Genomic DNA, 24,842 nt, shown 5'->3' with positions numbered 1-24,842 from the left:
TTAAAGCAGGATTAAGCTAACAGGGGAAGGAAGGTAACATTACTAAATGTAGCAACTTAATTGATAAATTTGCCATCTGTTTCATTCCTTTGAGTCTACAGCTATGCAAGGGCTGCTGTCTGTGCCAAACTTTAGGGGAATCTATTCATTAGTTGTTGAGACATTGGACCAAAGAGGTGAACCGACCGACTTTCCAACATTGGCATGCCTTGGGATGCTGGTATGGTTAAAAACTAGGGGTGACCCTGAATAGTCAATATTTGATCAAAGGAGCCCGATTCAACTTCCAGTCTAACAGTTGAATCTTTACAGAGGGGTCGAGCCCAGTCCAGGCCAAAGATTTGCAGCGAGACAATTTGAAACTTGCACCTACTTGCAATGCACCGGTCTGCAACGTTCTGAAACCTGCCAGTTCACACCAATAAGTTAATATATAGCCTATGACACAAGTAGCATATTGTTGTAAATAAAAATATGAAAAGCAAGCTTTTAATAAATCTTTTTAAAGTGAGTGAATAAATCCAACCGCCCCATGACAGATTTAAATTTCACTTTCCATGATCCGTGAACGACGGTAGTGTGAAAAGTACTGATAATACTCTATTATAAAATAAAACTTACAACAGCAAAAAGTGAAGACAAGAACACACTGATTCCTTTCTGGGTTTGTTGGACTGAAGGCACAAAATCATTAATGAAGAATGTCTCATCGCGTGAAGTCTTGTCAGAAAAGGTGGACAAAGAGAAGTTAACCGTTGACTCTTCAGAAATCCCACAACTGAGCAGAGTGTCACCACCACAATGTTGACCTCTGCAAATATGAGCACAGAAGAGAGCAGAAATACGGTATGAGAAAAGAAATCTGACTACTGAAAAAGAGGGTAAGAAGCCATGAGATAGAGTTACTTGTAATGTAGGACATGTGCTGGGATTCCACTTTCATTTGCCAGCTTGAGACTCAGACTGGTTTTGGTGTCACTTGCCAAGTTCACCATCACCTCAAAGTCTCCCTGTATAAAATAAGTAAACACAAATTAAAAAGACCAGATTTGTTTTGAATAGGGATGGACCGATGCCAAAATCCGGTACTGGTCCTATGCCATACCCATGTAATCGTACTTCATCATAAAATCACTACCACATACACAATACTACCACACCCGATTCCAACTTAATAGCAACGTGACATTGACTTCCCCGTCGAGCAGGTATAGCCATACTGAGAAATACAGAAAGAGTTGTGTGGAGCTGATAGTCTTAATAAGCTTTGTAGCAACGGCTTAAATGTAACAGACGTTCATTAACGTTTATTAAGTAAGTACTAGGTCTTACTAAAAGTGGCATCTGTGCATCCCTACCTTTAAATAATGTATATTCCATATGTTTAAAAAAACAACAGCAATAATAATAATAATAATAATAATAATAATAAGTGCAATCCCCAAAGTGGTTAATGGAAAATGACATCTTAGCTCCCTATCTTAGAGCTGAGCACTGCACTCAGTAGCTGGACTAGAAAAATGAAGTTCACATGTATTTAATGAATTTAGTGGTGTCTGATTGGTTACATCTGTTTGCACCAATTTGAGTTCTAAAAAGTTGCAATTGTTAAAATTTTTACAAAAAGTAAAAGTAAGAGAAAAAGAGATGTGAACCCCAGAATGTCAATATAAAACGTGGTCAGCAAATACATTTTTTTTAAACAAAGCAGAGCTATAAATCAAACATATTCAGCTTGTACAATAATATCCATATACCATTTTGGTCAATATAATCATTAGTTGCATTATGACTTATATAATTAAGACGCACCTTAAGCATAATGTGGCATCGAACCACTCTGTTTCCATAGGTTTCAACAACTTCTTGCTTTGGTATTTGAGCCTGTTACAGGTTTTCTTTTGGTGTGAATATGGCATAAATCACAGATCCACTTTGAATATATCGGTCTTTCAAAGACCCTGTATGAAAAGACAACATTTTTAGTTGAAATGGTGAACTTGTTAACAAACATTTACACATCCAGAACAAAATTTTAAATTATAATTCATTCCTTTAAGCTCTGTTCTTTTTTATGACCATCTTTTTCATTTCTAAATGTTTCCATGTCCATGGAGGTGAGTTGGGTGTCCAGCTGTTGTTACAGCTTATACTCTGAAAACAGCTGCCTGCTTGAACCACAACAGTGAAGATTTGGGCTGTAAAACCAAATCAAAGAGCTGAGCCCTGGAGTCCCAAGCTGATGGATGCTTCAATACATCTATAGTCAATGTTGTACCTGCAACTGCAGTATAATTAAAACAAACAATGGACAAAAAAGGAATCTTGGCAACATAAACTAACATCTAGCAATCCCTTCTGTAAAAAATATTCAGGTCTACTCACATGTGTTGAAGTAGGGATCATCTGTCAAGGGCATCCCATCGACTGTGTAGAGACAGACTCCTTTGGAATTTCCAACACTTTCAAGATGGCCAATCCTCAACATCAGATCATTAAGTGTGTTTTGTGCTGGATCCATATCTGTAAGTTCAAATTAACCACTGTGAAGCTGTTCAGTTGCGTGTTGATGTCTGCACAATGATCACTAACACAATCGTCACAATTATTAACAAGTGTCATCAGGTTAGTGGTTGGCCCAAGCTCATCTAATAAGCAGAATTTATATAAAAAATGTGTTCCTATTACCTACTACACATTTTGGTTGAGGACATTTAGGATATGTGTACTGCAGACAAAACGACTCCAATGGTTTTTCCGTCAAAGTTTGATCTTGGCTCTCCAGAGCTCTGAGTCTTTGAATGAAGTTTTTCATCGCTGAAAAACGGTTTTTCTCCACATGACTTAAACCTGTAAAAATGTAGGTGCAAAAATGGTATTTGATTAATAAAAAAAAATTCTATTTTTTTATAATTTAAATGGACATTTAACTCAAACAATTAGTTTGTGAAAAAATGAGTTATTTATTAAAATGTGATGATGAACAATTTTTCATTAATGTACATATGTGATGAGGCAATTAGAAACATAAACACACTGTAGTACTAACTGCTAGCTATAAAATATAAAGTCTGACCAAAAAAAAAGTACGTAATTACTACAGGAAAGTTGTATTGAATTGGATTGCCATGCACAGGTTTATATTTTCCTGGTCACCAAGTGCCTTGAATGATGTTCATCTCACCAATTTTGTTCAGATCTTCATCTGTTACACCATCCAGGAAATCCATGTCATCCTTTACACCCAACTGGACAAAGTGGTTGTAGAAGGAGTCCAGTCTGAACTGCTCAAGTATGTTAAATATCGCATCCATCTAAACAAAGACATCAAAATAATTTCTTTACATGGAAAGAGTAGCAGAATATTATACCAGAGAAAGAGTAGCAGAATATTATACCAAAGTAAAAGTAGTTACTTCAATGAAAATGTTCTTAAAACTGTCAAAAAAAAAAGAAAATGTACTCAGGGTACAGTCAATTATAAATTAGCCACAGCGCTGGGGAGGAGGGCCTGGATAGTCCACAATGCATTCCGGGGTGGTAGAAAAACGTGCTCTGGTTTATTGGCATTTCTTTAAAGCAACACTAGGGAACTTTCTTGCTTCGGTCCTCCTACAGGTTGGAACCGGAATTATCCCATTATGTTTCATTGGAACTAAAGATCCACTACCCAATCTGGCAAACTTGCATAGTGCACTTGCATAGCTGGTAGAGAGCCACAAAGTGAATGCAGAAGTGCCGTTCAGCCTGTTACGAGTTGATGAACCACTGCAAAAATTTTGGAAAGTTTTTATTTATTTATTTTTTTTTTTTTAAGATGCAAAAAAGTTCTCTAGTGTTGCTTTAAACCAATCACAATTGTCTTGTGCAGTGGTAAGTGCCGGACGGAACAACGGTGCCTTTTGCAAAATAGCCTTAGGAAGGAGCTTGTTTTACTAGTTTTAGTTTTGCAACAGAAAACTCAGATTGGACATAGTCTAGTTAGCTGTCTAGATTTACCAAAATAAATAAATGAGGCAATAAATACATAATAAATGTATTTGATTTGAAAATCAATCAATTGTTTAAATATAAATTAAACGGTTTTACTTTCAATTATTTCATGGTACTTTTATTTCATAAATCCACATTTATTTATTTCCGTGGACTTTTATTTCCTAATGACACATTTATTGATTTCCCTCGCTATATATTTCCAATCACTATATGCAAAATAGGGGGCGTGGCTATAACTCACAGTCAGAGCACAGCCATGGGCTCTACCCAGCACACAGTCACCTATTCTGGGGTAAATAAAGAGAGCGAAATGAATAAATAAATAAATAAATGTGGCATTAGGAAATAAAAGTCCACGGAAATAAATGCAGATTTATGAAATGATAAGGTCAGCATATGCTAACCACCGCCACATGCTCACAGAATGACAATGCTAACAGACTAATGACGGTGGTGGTAAAAAAGAAATAAAGTTGCCAGTTATTACAATTACCGGTGGCTTATAGTATGTGTAAACTGAACTTTAATGGAAATTCATCCAATGACTTGTTGCAATGTCATCCCGCGAAATAGTCTTAGTGTATTCTCAAAGCCAAGTTTAACCAGTTCGCAGTCTCTCTGTCCGACTGAGCTCACCGGTTCCATTGTTGTTGTTTTTACATTTTGAGCTGAAAGACGCCCTGTGCACACCTGTAACAAAGATTAACAGCCAAAAACGGCAGAAAGTCCACACACACCTCACTGAAGGGTCAACATTGCTCAGCGAACGCAGAAATACGCCATCACCTCGAGGATGAACCGCCATGAACATTTTAGCATCTACCATTAGCCACACCCAGCATGCACCTGTTCTTCATGCAGCGTCAAATGTTTTTTTGATTTTGGTTAGGCTAGCCTACTTGCTTGTTTTCCTGCTGGTGCATCAAATTTGTTATTAAGGTCGATGCAACATTTTCTTTTGAACTATGCCAATGTACAGTAATGCTAACCTTGAAAACCTTTGATTTTATTACATTGTTACTATGTATTACCTGCTGGCCAGGTGACCTTCCGCCTCCTCCCCATACCCTGACAGAGAGGTAGCTAAACAGACACCAGCAGCTTCAGACAAACCATGGATTGTTAAAAACGGTGTAGCTTCTTCTTCTCTGCTCCAGCTGCTGATTTGACATCTTTCTTGTGTTATATTTTTACAAATACTTACTTCGTTACCCCCTGTTCATCTGTCATTTACACCATTTCTTGAATAGGCTACTTGCCAAGTTTAAAAGAAACGAAAAAAACTAACGTTACAATATAGAATAGAACAACTGTAACAATTCTTATTCTAGTTACAATGTTGTTTGTTAGAGCCCGAAGAAACACCAACAGTATACGCCAGTTTGTCTTACAGTAACATCAGCAAATTCAATAAATTAGGGTCATTTGGAGTAAATACACATTTTAAGGGATTAAGGGAATGATTGTACCTTTTAGTGTATGAGAGATGACGCGGACGGTTCTTTAGGATCAGTTTCTATTCATTGAGGGGTGTGGCTTAGAGAAAAACAAAACTACTAAAAGTGTTACTAAACGCAGCACCAACATCAAATGGTTGTAAATCTGTCGGTCAGCTTGCCCATTATCCTCTATTTTCCAGGACAGCTCCATGACCTGAACAGAGATCTAATCAGAAAGAGTGATTGAAAACACCTGTGTGGGTGTGCATGTTCTATTGGACTGTAACATGTTTTGCCACTGATTTGATTCTGAAATAAGGTGAGTTGTGTGTTAAAGGTGTATCATTAAATTCAGTTATTAATATTTAAATTTCTTGGGCCAAAATTCACTTAGTTATATCCCTAGTAACATAAAGTATTACATTACTGATATGCCAACATTTTTAGTAACAGTGTAGGTGAAGAGTAGGTGTCAGAGTAGGTGAAGCACGTGTTATAGCAGCTGAAAGAAATTGAGTTATGATTAATGTTATCATTTAGACTTGTAAGAACCACAGAAGGCTACACTTTAATTCAGTTAAAACACCCTTCGGTGACACATGACACATTCATACTTAAAGTATGATTTGTAATATTAATGAAAGCAGGGCTCTTAACAACAAACGTTTTCCTATCAAAATAAATATTTAGACACTGCCAATTTTTAAGCACTCATTTTCTATGTATGTAGATAACAGAGTTCAAGTCATGTTTAATTGAAGCTTGATGGGGGGGGGAGATATAGCTGTGAAATTATTCCAGAGTAAAACAATTTATGCAACGGTTAAGTAATCATGCTCCCAAGTATAGCAGTGATTCTGAGAGGTCTTATCGAAAAGTACCGGTATGTTCAAAAGTAAGCCATCTTATCTACTACAATACCAAACCTCTCTTGAAGTTTTCTTGTAACATACTATGTTTATTTTTCTTCCCTTTTTTCCATAACACAACAGGTCAATGGCACTAACTACCAGACTATCTTTCTGCTCTGGTCTGTGGCTGACTTCAAGTTGACACACCTGCAGGAGGGACTGGCTGGTTAAACTTGCTGACTTGTGGTGCCCTCGAGTGGTCTTTTGTGGGGAGTAAAGAATTGTCCATTTATCCGTTTTGACACTGGATGGGTGCATGTGGCTACTAGGCTTTGCTGTTGGACGACATCTTTACCAAGATGACCATTTGTATTTCTATCCATTCCATTGTTGCTGTTCCTACTGCCAGTATGTGCAGAGGAGCTCCCAGCTTCAGACTGAAACCTCTCAGAAGTACTCTTCCTTCTGTCATTATATGTCTGCACTGCTGTTGAGACTAATCTTCCTCCACAAGTACTATTCTGTTGCTCATTTTGTGTCTTTGATTTCCCAGTCGATGACAGAAGATGGTCAGCATTGCTGCTGTAACTGCCTGCATCCGAGTTAGGGATTGAGGGGGTAGTATTGATGTTTCTTGACCTAAAGGCGGGGCTGCCATTTCTTGTCATTTGTGGTGACAAATCACACTTTGTGCTCAGGCTGTGAACACTGCGATGGGATGACAGATGGGTTTCATGGGTGCATGAGTTTTTTGGAGTTTTTATTTGAAAACTTGGACTAGAAGTCAGGGTCATAGAGTGGAGACCACCACTGTCTTGCTCTGAGGAAAGATTGCCGCGGTGTGTGATTTTAACCAACATCTGGTCACTGCCAGGCTCTGGCGGTAAAGTGGTGAAGTGACGGTTTGCATGCCCAGAAGGGACGATCCTGCTACAGTTAGGTGTTTGTGTTTTCCTAGCTCCAGTGGAGGCTAATGTGCTTCTATGTTCTCCATGAGTCCTAGACAATGATGAACTTTTAACGAGTTTAACTGTTGATGATGACTTGTTAGGAGGCGCCCCGAGCGGTGGCCTAGGTTTAGTATGGCACAGAGGGGGAGGTGGATGTGGTCTTAGGGCTGATGGAGCGCTTAAAGATCGCAGAGTCTCATCAGAAGCCCTTTGTCCTGCTGACAGTCTGGGGAAAATGAATCAGAAACAGAAGAAAAGAAGTACTGTTAAAGTAGTTTGTTTTATAAATCAAAACCAACACTGTGTATACATAGAGAAAGCTTGAATGGAATGAGAAGGCACCTAATTCAAATATACATTTTGTCCAGTCATTCCCTTTTCATTTTATTTGTATTTATTATGGACCTCAAAGCAACAAAGCCTTTCTGGGGGTCGTAACAGAAAAACAGACTAACCTGTTTTTAAATTTCTTCGAAGGGAGAGGGGAGGACACTGAAGGTAAAGCAGCAAGCGAAGAGGGGTAAAGATCCAAGTCCATTTGTATAGCTCCTCTTAGCTCTTTCAAATCTGCATATAAGCAAATGCAACAGGATTGAGATTTGAAAAAAAAACTGAAAATACTGAAACACACAGTCAGATACGCAACTACAGAAAACCATCAAAAGATAACAATCACCTAGTGCATATGAAAAAAGCAAGTACTTATTATTGAGTTCCAAAAATGAACGCTATTGCTTTTTCACCCAGACTGCTCTGAAGAGTCCCAGAGTAGATGGATTTGGCTGGAGTCCTCAATTGCTCTTTTTTCATTCATCAATATACTACAGAATGGGTATTACCAGCTATTTGCGGGTGTGTAAAATCATCAGCATTTTCATTGCATCTGTAAATGTATTCACTGGGCTATAGATTCAATAGGACATAAGTTATAAAGAGAACTGTCCTCACACATCATGTGTTAAACAATAATGTGCCACCAGATGGTAGCAAAACACCAAAATGTTGGTGTATGGACTCACCTGCAAGTGTAGGTTCTGATTGATCAAATTCCCATTGATTCCGACATGTGTGTTTTATATTTTCCTGCAGGGAACACAAGAAACATAATGCAGTAGAAAGAGGCAGCGTTTATGTCTAATCATGCAGTTTGTGTACTTAACTACTACAACATAATACCACGGCACAAACACATTCAACTTCTAATGACAGTAGTAGACATGGAAAAATGGGAGGTTAATGTATTTAACATGTTCAAGAAAGCATGAGCCTTTGGAAATAGCAAAGGAACAAGGAAAAAGTATAAAAATAACAGAGGGAGAAAGAAGTGTGTGTGTGTGGCCACTAAACGATTGACCAGCAGTCTTCCATTATAATTTGACCTCAAACATCTATATCCAAAGCAAAAACCATAAGTGTGTGTGTGCGCGTGTCCATAGGTTGTAACACCAGAGACCTGATTGAAAAGTGTGTCTTCGTGTGTTTGTTATGAGGGACTGGCAGCCTCCTCTCTTCATTTTACAACAGCACACAAACACTAATGAAAAGTGTCAATTGAACTAACACTCACGCACATACACACTCACCAGCAGACAAACGTACCCACAGGCCTGGAGACTGACAGGAAAAACAAACCCAAACCTCCCAGTATTGTCTTTCAGAGCTGCAGACAAAATATGTCTGGTGTCTCTGACAGTTAAGTGACTGAAATCCACATAACCATAAAGCACAAACACACACACTCTCTGAAAATAGGCTTTGTGGTCCGTGTGGGATTTGAACCCATTACCATGGCGCTGACATGCTGATATTTTAGGAAAAGCTGTTACTGTCATTATTCTTATACAAGAATCTCTAGAACCCAAAGCCACATCTGCACAGTCAACATACTATACACAATCTATCCCTCAGCTGATGCAGAACCAAAAACAGAAGAACAAGGGTCACCGTTCCTGCTACAAAATCCAGCTGAAACCAGCTACTGATGGCTGCCATCTGTTTTGCTCTATACTAGAACAATGCTGGCCAAGCTTGATCTAGCGGGTCTACCATCAAAAACCTTTAATATCCTGACAGAAAATCTACCTCTTTCCAGTTGGGATGTTTTATTCAGTAGCAGTATCAGCAGTATGCAGGTCATGCTCTGACTGCGGATACTGGTTTAATGGTGAACAGGTTACATTTTGGCAACATGTCTCTCTTGTGTCTCCAGTCAGTATTCTCAGTTATCTCCTTGACCACCACCAGGCCACCTTTGCCCAGTTTAGACCCAACAAAGCAGACACTACCTTCTGAGTCTAGTGACTCAGCCACTCCTCACCCACAGCATGAGGAACATTGCGACGCTCATGTACTAAAAGAGCTCAGCTGCTGATAATATTATTACTACCACCTACATTAGATAACAGAGATGAGTCTTCTGGCCGCAGTAACAGTGCAGCCAATAGTGCAGACAAAATCGTTATATGAGCCTCCCTCTTGCTAAGAGAAAACGGGTCATTACAGTTGTGTTTACGACAAATTAATGATTCAATCATACCGTATTACGCCTCTAAATGCCTGATTTGGCTCCATTTAAAAGGCGTTATATAATTTAACTGCAAGGAATGACGCTAAGTCAATAGCAATCTCAGCTGCGTCGAACACGATGGAGATGAGAAAGCCAGGGCAGTCCTTAAGCAGGACACTTACAGGATTGTGACTTCAAACAATGCACAGCTTACTGCCAAACACTGTCAAGAGACATTTGTGGACATTTAACATATTTTCCTCACAAAAACTTGAACCAACATAACAAATTTATACAGGCCTTGAATTAAACAAAACAGATGTTAACGAACATGAAAAATGTGATTAGAGTTGGAAAGTCGGAATGTTTTCCTGCTTAGCATTGGGTAAAATCTTTCAATTTGGATCGAAATCCAAATTCCTTTTCACATTTATGGAATTTATGGAATTCGAAGCAGTGAATTAGTGACTGAAAGAATAGTGTAGATCTCTTTTCAGCCTATATAATTAAAATTTAAAAAGTGTGTTTCACTGTCACCTCTTCTTTGCCTGTGGCAGGAAATTACTAGATTAAACTTTGGTTATTTATTAGAAAAGGTGAGAACTGCCAACCACACCTTTAAGTTTTCACTACTTCCAATGTTAACCATCCTCTATAGTAGATACTAGACATATAATATCAACAGATAATAAGGTAAGATCAGATAATAACTAAAATATAAAACTCACACAGAAGATCCTAATGGTTGACTACAGTTTACTTCCATTCAAGGATTCATTAGTTATCACAGCCAATGAGGCAGTGATGCCTTGCAGAGCACAGCATCAACATCCTCCACCACTGTAGCAATTAAAAGGAATGTACAAGAAACCCATGCCAAAAGAGCATAGCGCCACCTGAGCCACAGCGTCATCGCACCTGTTCACGCACCAGAAAGAAACCCTTTGCTTGAGGAGACAATCTCTTTGCAGTGAAAGGTTCCCATTTCTGTTTTATTGCAGGATCATTTCGAGAAAAATGTGTAACTGCCTTTACAGTAAAAGCCTCATAACTGCCAAGAAAAGTCTCTGTACAATTAGGTTCACACCCTTGGGTCTTTAATATTGGAACAACACACCTTGGGTCTGGAAAGCTTACACTAATAATGTCCTCTCCTCGCTCTCCAACACCCAGTTTTTTTTTTCTATATTGAAAATGCCTGATGAGGTTTTCCACAGACAACACCTGTGCTGTTTGGTTTATCTTTGGAATGGGATGTTGACAGGGCAACATTTGAAACGGTCTTCATGCACTAAGTATAATGATCCTCACTGACAACACACAACATATTCCCTTTAGGTTCTTAACAAACATCCAAAACACCTCTGAGAGACTATTGTCAGTTATTTTTTTCTTCCATACACTTTTACAATTTTGCTACACTCAATGTAGGGCCTCCAGGCAGACACACAAACATTACATGTAACACACACATAGAGGGTACAGAGAGATGTTCAGAGAGATAACTTACATATCTGGTCTGCAGAAAAGTCCTACATCTGGCCTCTAACTAATTCACTCTGGTTCTCTCATTATGCCAAGCAAGCATGACAGTGCAGCCAGATTGTAGGCATGCGTGTGTTCGTGTGTGTGTGTGTGTGTGTGTGTGTGTGTGTGTGTGTGTGTGTGTGTGTGTCTAAATGTCTCTGTATGTATGTATTAAGTCATTTTAGTGATTGGAAAGAGATTGATCTTACTCAGCACTGCAAAGCTCTTGGCCAGACAGATGGAAAAAAAAAAAAAAAGTAGGTTTCAAGTTCATGTGCTTATGTGTGTGTGTTTGTGTAGATGAAAACTTTGGCAGGGTGTTGGTGCCAATAGAGAGTTAGCAGATCTACCCGAGGGAGTCCAAAAGGGATTTCAACTTTACTTGTTTTGGGAAAAGGTGTGTCCCCGGTTGAGGAAGTCTGTGTCTTTTTGAATGGAAATAGTCATGAACAACTTTATAGTTATGTATTAACCAAGCATTGTGCAAATTGCATCAAACAACTGGACCTCATGTTGCTGGGAAAACTTTGTTAAAATCCTAAAAATTTAATTTTGCATTGTAGTAAAATGTCACAGAAACCAAATAAGTCAGGCTGGGTTTGGGGTAAAATTTTCAAAGTGATGCACAAGACTGCTAGAGTATTTCTTTTTGGTATAATGGTGCAGTTGCAATGAACAAAAGAACAAGAAAGAGTATTTATCACACTAGATCAAGAACAGTATTTAATATTAATATGTGTTAAAGGAAACATCAGTCAGGTAGAATTATGCCTGAAGAAAACTCATATATATATAAATATATATATATATATATATAATATATATATATAATTAAATAAAATAATATTAATAGGGTGTCCAGATTAACCGGTTCAGCATAGCATCATAACTCAGGATGCTTACAATGTTAATTGTATACCTTGTGATTGTAAAATCCATTCACAGTGAGGTTTTGGCCTGGTTCCCCATACACAATTGTAGGATTTGGATCAGTATTGCACTGGAAGCTTAAAAATTATGATTAATTTGGTAGTTGGCTGTTTTTCATCTTGTTCTTCTTACCTTGAAATGCTTCACCAGCCTGTTCAATGCTTTACATTCCTCCATTAGGACAGCCCTAGATGATAGATAGATAGATAGATAGATAGATAGATAGATAGATAGATAGATAGATAGATGATGACAGACAGCCTTGATTATTTTTTTTAGAACTTCAGTAGTTTTTCATTGAAAATTTCGTAAAATCTAGGTCAAAGTGAAAACTGTGCATTTAACAGTCACAACACATGCACACAGACAAAAACCTAAGTTAAAAGCTGAGACTTCTTTTTATAATGGCTGTGGTTTGTTAAACGCAGTGGAAATGCTTCACATATTTAATACAGATTTATTGAAATGATATCCTAATTTTATGAGTGTGATCAACAAATTGATTGCAAAAAGCCTGATAAGCAAAATGGTACAACACAATCCCACTAAGGCAGTGACAATGGAATAGGTGCATTTGGTGTCTGCTCATAGTTTATCCTCTGCAGTTTTCATAATGATAGTGAGGAAACAGTGTCCTATTTTTCCTTCCCTTCTGTCTCTCCCCTGACACTTTCTCCTTCTCTGGTTATATAACCATAGTAGACTTTATTATATACTTCTTTCAAATGAAAAAGAAACTTCTGCCTGCTCTGGGATCCCTTTTCTGACAATGGGGCCTTTTGTTCTGATCGAGTCAGGAAATGGGAAAGAGAGGGAGAGAAAGAGAGAGACAGATATGGAGAGGGGGAGGCTCTTATTCAAGGTAGCCCCAGTGACTGTATTGCCCCTTGGGCCTCAAAGTGAGGGTTGGAGGAAGGAGGGATGGAGTTTGAAGGAGGGAGGGCAGTGACAGAAAATTAAGGGAGAATTTAGAGGAACTGAACCTATACCACAAAGAAAAAAAAACACATACATACAGTACACAATTTGCATGGTGTGTCTCTGCTAGTTAGTATTACAAATCTAAGATGGTGCAAACAAGACATGGTTCTTTGTACCAGTGTGACATGTGTTGTTTACTCTGTATATACAATGTACATTCTGTTGTCTTGCAGGTTATCCACCTCTATACTGGGGGTCAGGACCACCCAAGGATTACCAAGTGATTACAAAAAAGATGTTGCATAAAATGATTTTTAGTTTTCTCATTTCTGCTTTATTTCCTATGAAAAACTGAATGCTTCTAGTGAACCTCTAGTGAAAATCACTCACAACTCATGTTACATGTGATTAGGGGTCGCAAGTAGTCATTGCTTTGTATTAAAGGGTCACAAGTAGAGCTATTTGTATAGCTTATTTCAGATTTGTATAGCTTATTTCAGATATAACAATTTGGGTATATATGTTGGCCAATTAGCAACAAGAAATTGCAGCACATAACTGCCAAACTAAGTTTGAGGAAATTTAAAAAAAAAAAAAGTGTCATTACCAGACCCAAAGGAACCTGCAGATTATTTTTTACAGTTTTCAGCAGGGATGCAGAATAAAACTGTTTTTCTGCTTGGGGTGGATATGTGAAAACAATCTGAGTTTAATTTTTTTTTTTAATGTAAATGTTTAAAATCTGCAGGAAATCTGTGGAATTCTGTGTCTGCAGATTCCACATGGCCACTTGGCCATCACATAGTTTGTCCACCAGAGTCGACAAATTGTAATTTTATTGTAAAATGTTCATCTTAGATTATTAATTCCCCAATCATATGAAGAATGGTGTTGATGTTACGTGTTAACCGATATATTGTTTGTTTCAAATATTGATATCAGTATCAGCATCAAAATATGGTATTGGCCCAGCTATAGTCACAAGCAGGTCGCAATTTGCTTAAAGTCCTGTGTCTGGCAAACAGCATTTTGGGAAAGCAGAAAAACGTGCTCTGGTGTTGGGCGGTACTAAGAAACAAAGAGAGTGGCGGAAATGGAGCAATCCCCTAAATTAATCGTCATTGACATAGACTAATAGTGCGACAGAACAATAAAATTATAGCGGCAGTGGCTAGATGGGTTTAGCCGTTACGGAGCTCCGTGACGTCGGCTACAGAGATCTGTCGTTATCAGCGGCATGCGGTAGTGAAGACAGTTAATGTTTAGGCACCAAAACAACTAGTTAAGTTTAGGAAAAGATCTTTGTTTTGCCGGAAAGTGAACTCCGCTCCCTGGCTTGAAAGCTCTGTTTTTTTGAATGTTGAGACCACATTGTGCTATTTGATTTTGATATTTTCCATGAATTATTGGAGTTCATAAATAAGTGTTTTGGCATGCCTGGCCAAGTGGCGCTATCCATTGTATTGAAAGGCCTAAAGTTTGGGAAACACAACTTACCTGAGGCGGTCCACCACCTGGTCAATGTCAATAACATTCAACTTGTCTTTCATTGCTTCAATTTCATCTTCAGCATTAGACTGGACCAAACAGTGAGATCTCGGTCTGAAGAAAAGAGTAGACAAAGAAGATCAAAAGAGATTTTATGCATTATTAAAAGCACTGTATAATTTTACTAAACTTTTCAAATTCTGTGCAAGTGTTACTTACCTGCTTATGTTGTCAGTATTTTCAGGGTTTGTACAGTGTCTGTAACAGCTGTCAAGGTGACTCAGGGCGTAGTCCACCGTCTCAGGTTTGTACCCAAACAAGAGCTCCTTGCCATCTCTGTAGCAACAACAGCACATTCAGTTTACTGTATCTGCAACTTTCTCTGAGTTTAAATATGAATGACTTTTCAGCAGTGCTTGAAGAATATACATAGACTGAAAGTGTTGTTACCTCTAAAGTAAACTAACAAACTTTTATTATTTCTATTTTTGAATTTAGTCTGTTGTTTCACTGTTTATGTTTCAATTTTGAGTGGCACTAGCATGTGTGAAAACTGCACATAGATAAAGCTTGATTGACTGACTTCATGATCACAAGTCACATTCCTGCTTTATGCAGGATGATCTGGTGGTGCTTTGAGTTCCATAAAGGCTGTACAACATGTGCCTTTAATAGAACTCTATTATCAGAGTTGGGTTCATTTTACAATATTTTAAAGATCCCTAGCTGGAAGAAAAAAAAAAGAAACAAGCAGATGGTGTAGGCAGCAGCAGGCGCGGTGACAGCCTGGTCAGTTCTGCATAATTTTATAGTCTATGAGGGAAAATCTGTCTTTTGTAGCCACGTCTAGTGGGTGTGGGTGTAAATGGGTGGATGGCTAGGGCATCAGGACCACACAGGACGAGGCCAATAAGATGAATCAGTTGACTTTTACAATGTGCACACCCTTCTACACACCCTCAAATAGTTCAAATCACAGGAATAATCTAGTATGGGGAAGAGAACTATTTTTAGCCCCTCTTGATGATGTGGCTTTAAGCAAATGAGTTAGTTGGGCCTTCAATACAAATATAGAAGGTTTCCTTGGCTAATATGTCTGGTAAATTAGGTTAAAATCATGCATGCACGCACACACACAAACAAGTTGCAGTTGGATGGGAGTATGAATATGAGAGTATGAGTATGAGAGAGAAAAAGATGCTGGTCTCTATCAATCTTTGGTAACATTTTCTCAATTTCCATGCCAACAAAGCATAATAAATTGAACTAAATTGAGAAATAGAGGGCTGTGGAGTGATTAAGTGGAAGTGTTATTACCGGGAAGTGAGTTGGGGTTTACTCCTGAAACCCATTCAGCTGATATACATTTGGGACTTAGCCTAATTGAAGGATCAAAGGCCTGAAACACATACTCAACCATGTCCACAGTACAATGCATCAAGTTCAACAAGTATACCAAAGCCTACTTCAAAGGGGAAAAGTGAGCTGTGCTGGCACAGTCTGTGTGGCACAAAAACTTTTTGGGCAGTGCTAATACACAGCCAATAATACTAGGCTTTATTTCTCCCTCTGAATGTAACTTTTTGTGATATATTTACATCCCGGCACAAAGCACTTTACAAGAGTGACTTGTGATGCGCGAGCTAGTAGAATCTCTGTTGCTCTTAATAAGACACAGTGCTGTTGTGGGCAGACCTGTGGTTTTATAGATATTGGATTGTCAGCGTAAACAGTCTTGCCACCATCGTAACTTTAAAGAAACCCCTATAATATTACTTCCAAATAAATCCCTGTCAACTGAGCTGGCATAACAAGTGCCAGTGATAGTGTCAGTATATTTACAATATACATTTTATATACTTGTTTAGATGCTTGGAATGTTTTATATTCTCTTTACAATTTTAGTAAAAACACAAAAATACTGTTTGTGGCAATGTTGGTCGGTTCAACACTTAGGTCCAAACTGAAATACTTGAACTACTATTGAAGGACATACAATTTTGTGGTCCCCAGAGGATGAATTCTACTGACTTTGCTGATCATCTGGCTTTTCCTCTAGCACCAGCATTAAGGTTCACTTTTGTTGTTTTGAGTGTAATGTTTCCACATTTTTTACATTTATTGGATGGATTGCCCCCAAAACTTGGAACATACATACGTTTTCCTCAGGATGAATGGTAATGACTTGCGTTATCTTCTGGCTTCATCGGGTTCAACATTCCAGTTTTCTGACTACTGACATTCCCATCTGACATAAATTAGTAACTTGGTAACACTGAATGTAGATCTTATAGAACAAGTCAACATAGCACAAATTAGGGGCTCCTACTGGAGGACTGGAGATGATGCCATACTCAAAATAAGCCTGAACACACACATAAAAAGAAAAGAAAATCTAAACCACTAGAGTTGAATGCAGCCTATAGTTTAACAATATACACAACATAAGGGGACAGAAAAAAATGTCAATCACGATAAAAAGGAAGTCAACAAATTGACAGGCTTGTCACAAAACGGAGAACAATCCATCTAATGCTGTGCTTTCCCTTAAAAAGCCTCAACAAAGCCTGAGAGGTGACAGAGGGCAACATTCCTGGGAGCAGCGTGCTGGTTGCTGGGATAGTTACTAGCTCGTACTCATACCAGAGGTGGGGAATACATTTACTCAGTTACATTTACTTGAGTAAGTTTAAAAAAAAAAAATACTTCTAGGAGTAGTTTTAAATCACTATACTTTTTACTTTTACTTCAGTAGATTTGTGAAGAAGAAACTGTACTCTTACTCCGCTACGTTAGGCTAGAATGAGCTTGTTACTTTTCTTTTTACGTTTGGTATTCTACGCATCATTGTTTTTATACCCCCCCACATACGCCTCATTTTAATGTTTTAATGTGACAGAAAGAGAGACTTCCGCTAAAGACTCTACCATGTGACTGTGTTTTACCAATCAAACGTAGTACGGGTTAGCTCTACAGTCGTAGCTAAACAAAAAGGTCAGAATCAACTGTCGGCAATGCAGACACAGACAAGGAGGAACAGCCCTGGTCTCATATGGGAAGAATATACCTTAGTAAAAGTGCGAAACAGCAGCTACATTATGTGGTGTCTTCTACCAAAACAAATGGACATTTCAGTGTTCAAAAACTCAACATCTAACTTGAGGAAACATGTAGCCATAAGTTTCCTAAATTCATTTTTTTTGTTTCTGTGGATAGGCGACTGTTTGTCTTTAATATATAATAAGGGCAAATATATGTATTCCAATGAAGCTAGCATTGACTCTATTGGCCTTTAAAAACAAGTGTTTGTTGGGTGTGGAATGCATTCACGTCTCCCCTCTTATAATTGTTCCATTGTTCCACAATTCCCAAACCAGTTTGTTCCTCTGCTTTCCATCCCATTTTTAACTAACGTGGGAACACAAAACAGCATTTTATGGCACTCTTTGTTAGGGGGGAAATTACGCACAGAGTGAAAGCAGGGTCTTAACCTACTTATTTATGCCATGTCTTGGCTTGTGAAAAAGCCGAAGTGTTGCTTAATTTATAACCACTGACCAGGAAAAGAAAACCCTCTGTGAACAAGTCACACTAACAAATTAGATCATGAGAGAAATTGCATCTATTGAATATTAGAGAAATAAATCACGCAGATGTCAACTGTAATGGCTGTTTTTTTACATCTGGAACTAAACTGCTTTTTCATGCCTGTAGCTGACAAACATTTGAAAATGTAAACGTCCTGAGGACTATCTTGTTGAATTCATCAAGTTCAACTAGTGACTGAAAGTTGACTGACTGACAAATTGTGTGCAACAATATAACGTTTTTGAGAGAGCGTAATCTGGTGTACTTCTGATTTCTATGGTAGTAAAACCATACTCTATGCCAACAATCAGTGGTGGATTGTTGTGTTTGTATGATATTAGTCTGTCCCTCATGCATTCTTTTTAAAAAAATATTATTTGTTTTGTTTCAACAAAATCCATTGCTATCACTAGCATTACTAGTACAGTTTTCTTTTAGTGTTTTTAATGGTTTTCTCATTGTGTACAAACCATTTTTTTTGGCTAATACATCCAAAGGCAAAAAAACACAACCTTTCACTTATTCACTAATAATGCACAGTGGAGTAGATGTGTGTGTTAGATCTTACACCTACCTCCCCTGCCTGCTGGCTCTCTCGTTAAGAGTCTGCAGTAACATCTTCACCTCGGCTCTCACCAGCTCTTTGACTGCAGGGGGGTCGGCTAGAGGGGAGGCCAGCTGATGTGAGAGTGGGGTCCCTGTCCTGCTGCGATTGTTTCCTGGCTGGCTCTCTTGCCACATCTTGTGCCACATCTCCATCTGCAAATTGTATTATTATGATAAGTGAAGGGGTCATACATACAATAATGTATCACACTAACAGGGTGTTTCCAAGAGGTGCTTTAAACTTTTTGCTGTCAGTCCAGGTTACATATTCACAGCTGACAGCTTATGATCCTGCACCATGGGGTACCGATAAATAAAAATATTTTTCATTTGATTTAGTGAACCCCTCTTTTAGGGCTGAGCGGACAGTCCAATTGCAATATGGACATTAAATCTGGGTTAACGTCCTTTCAACTAACGTATTTTTTGTGAAAATCTGTAAATACGAATAGCGAGCCTTACAGTAATTATGTCTAATACATTAATGTTTGACCTTAACCTTTGTTAACTCATATCTTGCTTACACTATGTCACACTATGTTAACATGGCATCTTGTAATTTTGCTACAGTGGAATTATCATTTTATCAATGCAGATCCTGGAATTGTTAAACAAAAAAAATGCTTTGTCTTTATAGTTGACTACCTCTATTGTCAGTAGAAGGTCTGAACCACTATAATTACCAAAAAAAAAAAACAGCCAAAGAAAAAATAGTCCAAAAAAAGAAAAGATTTGTGTGAATGTTTGTGTGCATGTGCGCCTCAGTGAAGTCTGGATCCCATTACCACCTCCACACATGTTGTCTGCCAATCATTTCTGTCATTTGCAGTCAAAGACTTCACTTCAAAGGAATACACTGGAGCATACTAAACACACCACTTCTGGTCTTTGCATGTGTGTTGAAGTGTGTGCAGGTCCCGACGCATACCATGACTCACAGTGCGTTGCACACACATACATAACACATGAAAGCCAGGTGTCAATGTGTTAATATTACAGGATTAATGGCCAACTGGCTAACAAGTTGTTCCTGGACACCCCCCCTCCCCCTCCCCCCACCTCTTCTGTGAGACTGTTTATCTCATCAAGGAGTTATTTTGAGGGAGTTGAAATCTGTTAAAAAAAGAAAACGTACTAGAAGTTATTATGTTGAATTATATAACTGGGTTTTAGACTACATTTTTCTTAAAAGGGCTCATTTTGAATCAGAGCAGAGAGAAAGTAGAGAGAGTGTAGAGGGGCACAAAGAGATTGGCCTTGTAGAGAGACTTGAAAAGAGAGGCTAATGTTCCCTCTGATCTAACCGCCTGAGACAATGGAGACCTTGATGGAGGGAGGACTGGCTGCGTTGAGGAATGGAGTAGTTGCCTGCAGATCAACTATTACTTTTCATAGTGGCTCACTGAGGGATGGAATTCATTACATGGCTGAAGGAGAAACAGACAGGGATGGAGGAGAGGAAAAACAGAAGAAGAAAGAGATGGAGATTGGCAGACTCAGACAGCAAAAACAGAGAAAAGGAAGTGATTCTCCCTGCAGTAAATGTAATAACTGAAGAGAACCTGCATGCACTACTAGATGAGTTAAATAAGGTCGCTCTGTGCTTTGTTTTGTTGTTTTTTCCCCTGGAAATTTCTTAAAGCTTTTAGCATAAGTCTTTCTTTCCATCTGAGGGCTTCACAGCCAGCCACTGCATTCACTGACTCAGAGGTGAAAAAGCTACTAAAAGTCACGCACAGGGTACACACACATCTATTTTCTCTAGACACATACACAATTGGGTCAAAGTTTTTTTGACGCTAACAGTCTCATCAACAGGTGAAGATTATAATAATACTAATAATAATACTAATACTAATAATAATAATACATTTTATTTAAAGCTGCCTTTCTCAGCACTCAAGCTGTACAGGGTATACATGCATAAGGCATTTTAAAACAGCAAAAAAATCTTCTAACAACAATATAACAAATATAACAACTATAACTACAATAACAGAAAAAGGCAGAGCAATAGACATTCAAGTGGAATAGGCAAATTTAAACAGATGTTTGAGTTGAGTGATTTGAAATGGGGAATAAATCAATGTTTCTAAGTTGGGGTGGTAATGAGTTCCAGAGATGATGAGCAGACAGGTGGAGGGAGTGGGACGCTGGAGGAGATCAGACAAATATGGGAGGGGGGGGGGGCGAGGTTGTGGATGGCCTCGAATGCAAACAGGAAGACTTTGAATTGGATATGGAACTGGACCGGGAGCCAGTGGAGCTGTTGGAGGACAGGAGTGATGTGGTGGATGGACAAGGGTTTGAGTTATGATGCGGGCAGCTGAATTCTGGACCAACTGAAGTTTGTGGAGGGATTTGTGAGCGAGAACGAAGAGGAGAGAGTTGCAGTAATCCAGAAAGGCAGTGACGAGACTGTGGACAAGGATGGCGGCAGTGTGGGGGGAAAGGGAGGGGCGGAGGTGATTGATGTTTTGTAGGCAGACTGGGTAATGCTATTGATATGGGGTTGAAAGGAGAGTGTGCTATCAAGGATGACACCCAGACTCTTAACCTTGGGGAAGGGGGAGACGGAGAAGTCATCAAAAGTGAGAGAAAAACTGTCTGTTTTGGATAGAGCGGATTATCCTCTTTAACCCTGTTATACCGACCCCCTAACTTACTAAGATTACTGGTCCTCTTTCCTCTTTCTGTGTGTGTGTGTGTGTGTGTGTGTGTGTGTGTGTGTGTGTGGCTTCCACGTAAAAAATAGTTTTGTAGTTGTCACATGTGATTTTTACATGTTGATATGTGGTCGGAGTCTACATGGCACAGCTTGAGAGAGTTGAGACATACAACGTATGTCCACATGTTTTTCTACAAACAGGGACTGGCCTGTTGGCTGACTGCAGGCTGTCAACAAATGAAGAGATTTCAATAATGGACACACAAAAGAGGAAACAATAGAAGAACGCAAAAGATACAAGCGTAGAAAAGCAAAGAAGACAGAGGGTGAGCGGGTGGGTTGTATATGAGAAAAAAAATTGCAAATACAGAAGAATTTAATATCCCACAGAAAGTGCTAATAAGAGGAATTCTTTGTGAGATCTACAGTTACGGAGTTAGTTTTAAGTGCACATGGCATGGCCTCTCCTTTCTGCTTGAAAGGAATGTTCCCTCAGTAGGCCAAGCCACATTTTTTCACATTTAGATTTAAGATAAACTACTGAGCAATTTTCAATGCACTGTAATGTTTTAAGTTAATTTAGAATTAGTTGATTAGTCAATCAATCAGAGAATAGTTTAATCATTTAAAGGTCCCATGTCATGAAAATTCACTTTATGTTTTTTTTTAACATTAATATAAGATCCCCTAGCCGCCTATGGTCCCCCAGTGGCTAGAAATGGGGATATCTGTAAAATGTAAATGTGCTGTATTTATATAGCGCTTTTCTAGTCTTAACGACTACTCAAAGCGCTTTTACATCATACAGGATACATTCACCATTCACACACATTCATACACTGTGGCCGAGGCTGCCAGACAAGGTGCCCATCAGATAAACACTCTCACACATTCACACTCGCAGCACCGGGGCAACTCGGGGTTCAGTGTCTTGCCCAAGGACACTTCGACGTGGGACTGCAGGGCCAGGGATCGAACCACCAACCTTCCGATTCGCAGACAACCACTCTACCACTGAGCCACAGCTGTAAACCAAGCCTTGGGCATCCTGCTCTGCCTTTGAAAAAATGAAAGGTCAGATGGGCGATCAGGAATCTTGCTCCTTATGAGGTTATAAGGGGCAAGTTTATCTCCCCTTTCTCTGCTTTGCTTGCCCAGAGAATTTGGCCCACCCATGAGAGACATCATTGCTTTCAAACGGGCAAGTGGCCACACCCCAAGGCCACACCCCCAGCCTCCACCTTGCCCCCCTCTCTCCTCTTCAAAAGCTACAGACTCAGAAATGGCACATACTAAGGAAAGGTCATTGAGGGACTGGCTCTGGTGGCTGTAATTCTGCACCAAGGCTGAATTTTGGGAAAAAGACTTAAGACACAGTATTAGGGGACCACTAAGGCCCATATAAAAGCATCCAAAGAGCACCATGTCGTGGGACCTTTATGTTATTTTCTCTGTTTTTGTCTGTGTTGTATCACTTTATGTACAGCAAATTGAATATCCTCAAGTTTTGGATTGTTGGTTGGACAAACAGACATTTGATGCTGTCACTTTGGGCTCTTGGAACTTATGATGGGCAATTTTCACTATGTTTTGAAATTTCATAGATGAAACAATAATTGAGAAACATGTTAAAAATAATCAACAGTTACTATGAGTTACAGCCCTAGGTTTATTTTAACACAGTCAGGACATGTTCCATGTCAGCATCATATCAAACAAGCTACAGCAATTACTGAAATCTTGTTTTTTGTTTTATCTGATTACAGTATCTTTCTTAATTCTTTTCCGATTTTTGTTCATGATTTATGACCATACTTCTTTTAAATGTTTTTTTTCTCTTTTCACATCACTTAGACTTTTCTTGACCTTGAATTGACCTATTTATTAAGGTTTCTCCCACTCATTCTTAGCTGTTTCTCATTGTCGACCCGCAAGTCTTTCTTGGGTATGGTCATTTTGCCAGAGCTAAGTGCTTCCCAATGAATTTAGCTGGCATTGAGTAAATATTGATGTCTGATGATCTGCCTGGCTCATAATTGGACTTCACTGCAGCACAGTGCCAGTTGACCCACATTTCTCTTTTATTAGAGTCTGGGAATTAATGAATGTACGCAGGCAAACTAACCTACTTACTAACACCACAGACCATAAATTGTTTGGTCAGAAATGCTCAGCTGAGCAAATTCCTTAATTCCCCCCGAAACTGAGCTAAAAAGGAAATTCCTGTAGATGGTGTGGTGGTAGTCTTGTGGGATCCTACCAGAAAAAGACCTACCGTCGGAATTCTTTGAATGGATAAAACATGAATGATGAAATCCATGCTTTACCCGCTGAATCTGAAGATGAATGTTCCGACATGAAAGCATGTGTGTGGTATGTAGCTCCATTCTGACAAAAGAAACCAGAAAAATTGCAGTCATGAAAACAATCTCACCTCAGTGTATACCTCTTTGTACATGTCAACCAGGGAGTGGCCCAGAGCTGCTTGGATCTTTGGCAACTCTGACCCAGGAACATGTTCAGCCACCAGGTTCCACAGGGACTGGCCACGGCACCCGAGCTGGTTTCCATTGAGAGACTGCATAGGAATGGTAGTCTGGGAGTCAAGGAACAGAGAAGTTAAAGGAAAATTTGAGTTAGCCTACTTGTACTTGAACTTTATTTACAAAATAGAGATTGCACTGGTAAACTATGTTTATACATAGCCTATTTATAGTCTTAGCTCTACATTGAGTACATTTACCTTTGGTTACAACACTTCCGCCCCTGAAGGATCATGGGGGGATTTTTTTTTTTTAACTAACGTTATGTTGCCTTTCCTCAAATAACTTTACGTTAACTCGCATTGAGTTTTGCATTAATGTTACATCAGTCATCATTTCCGTAACTTCCGCACTTTTTAAGTAAAATGTTGCATAAAGTTACAGGTTCTTGTAACAAATGCTTCTCTCACCACCAATAGCAGCTGTTCTCTGCATGCTTTGTAACGTTGTTGTTGTTAGCTATTTAATTGAGATCTCGGACTCTTATCGGGAAAGCTAGCAAACCTAGCTAAACAACACGGGAACGGTGTTCCAATAGTGTATTTTAAACACGTACAATCAAATGATAAAACTGCTTGGGTAAAACACGGAGACATTTAATAAAATGTGTTTTTTATGTTGCTAAAATGGAGAAAAAAACTCTCACCTAACTGCAACCAGCACCGCAAGGCTCTGGTATCCAGGGTAAACGTTCCAGTTGCTAGGAGAAGATATCGCGAGATCTCTCGTAACTGTCAACATTTATGTTCCACAGTCTTTGGCAATACAGAAAACAGACATGCTTTCTAATTATAACGCGATAAAAATGCATTACAGAATGACACAATGT

The 24,842-nt window shown here is 38.9% G+C and overlaps 2 protein-coding genes across 3 annotated transcripts in view; both read right to left on the bottom strand.

Annotated features, from left to right (window-relative positions):
* Nucleotides 1-4,876, bottom strand: part of LOC116698526 (chemokine XC receptor 1) — a 153,799-nt gene extending 148,923 nt beyond the window's left edge. The window contains exons 1-7 of one of the 2 annotated variants that reach the window (XM_032530481.1): nucleotides 4,734-4,871; nucleotides 3,185-3,314; nucleotides 2,689-2,850; nucleotides 2,386-2,523; nucleotides 1,813-1,961; nucleotides 907-1,010; nucleotides 622-811 (exon numbers count right to left, since the gene is read on the bottom strand). In XM_032530481.1, the coding sequence (XP_032386372.1) occupies nucleotides 622-811; nucleotides 907-1,010; nucleotides 1,813-1,821 (303 nt within the window). In that variant the 5' untranslated portion in view covers nucleotides 1,822-1,961; nucleotides 2,386-2,523; nucleotides 2,689-2,850; nucleotides 3,185-3,314; nucleotides 4,734-4,871. Of the gene's footprint in view, nucleotides 1-621; nucleotides 812-906; nucleotides 1,011-1,812; nucleotides 1,962-2,385; nucleotides 2,524-2,688; nucleotides 2,851-3,184; nucleotides 3,315-4,733 lie in introns of both variants that reach the window. The other variant, XM_032530478.1, reaches the window with a different exon arrangement.
* Nucleotides 4,877-6,055: 1,179 nt separating this feature from the next.
* On the bottom strand, nucleotides 6,056-24,737 carry ccdc24 (coiled-coil domain containing 24). Its single transcript, XM_032530462.1, has 9 exons — nucleotides 24,660-24,737; nucleotides 23,905-24,066; nucleotides 18,771-18,955; nucleotides 14,828-14,944; nucleotides 14,618-14,722; nucleotides 12,332-12,386; nucleotides 8,256-8,319; nucleotides 7,692-7,803; nucleotides 6,056-7,462 (listed from the first exon to the last, which is right to left on the bottom strand). Exons 2-9 carry the CDS (start codon nucleotides 24,052-24,054, stop codon nucleotides 6,514-6,516), a joined length of 1,737 nt encoding a protein of 578 aa, XP_032386353.1. The 5' UTR covers nucleotides 24,055-24,066; nucleotides 24,660-24,737; the 3' UTR covers nucleotides 6,056-6,513.
* Between the last annotated feature and the right edge of the window lie 105 nt (nucleotides 24,738-24,842).

Source organism: Etheostoma spectabile, chromosome 12, assembly GCF_008692095.1.
Source record: "Etheostoma spectabile isolate EspeVRDwgs_2016 chromosome 12, UIUC_Espe_1.0, whole genome shotgun sequence".
Lineage (NCBI taxonomy): Eukaryota > Metazoa > Chordata > Actinopteri > Perciformes > Percidae > Etheostoma > Etheostoma spectabile.
This window is presented reverse-complemented; position numbering and strand designations above follow the sequence as displayed.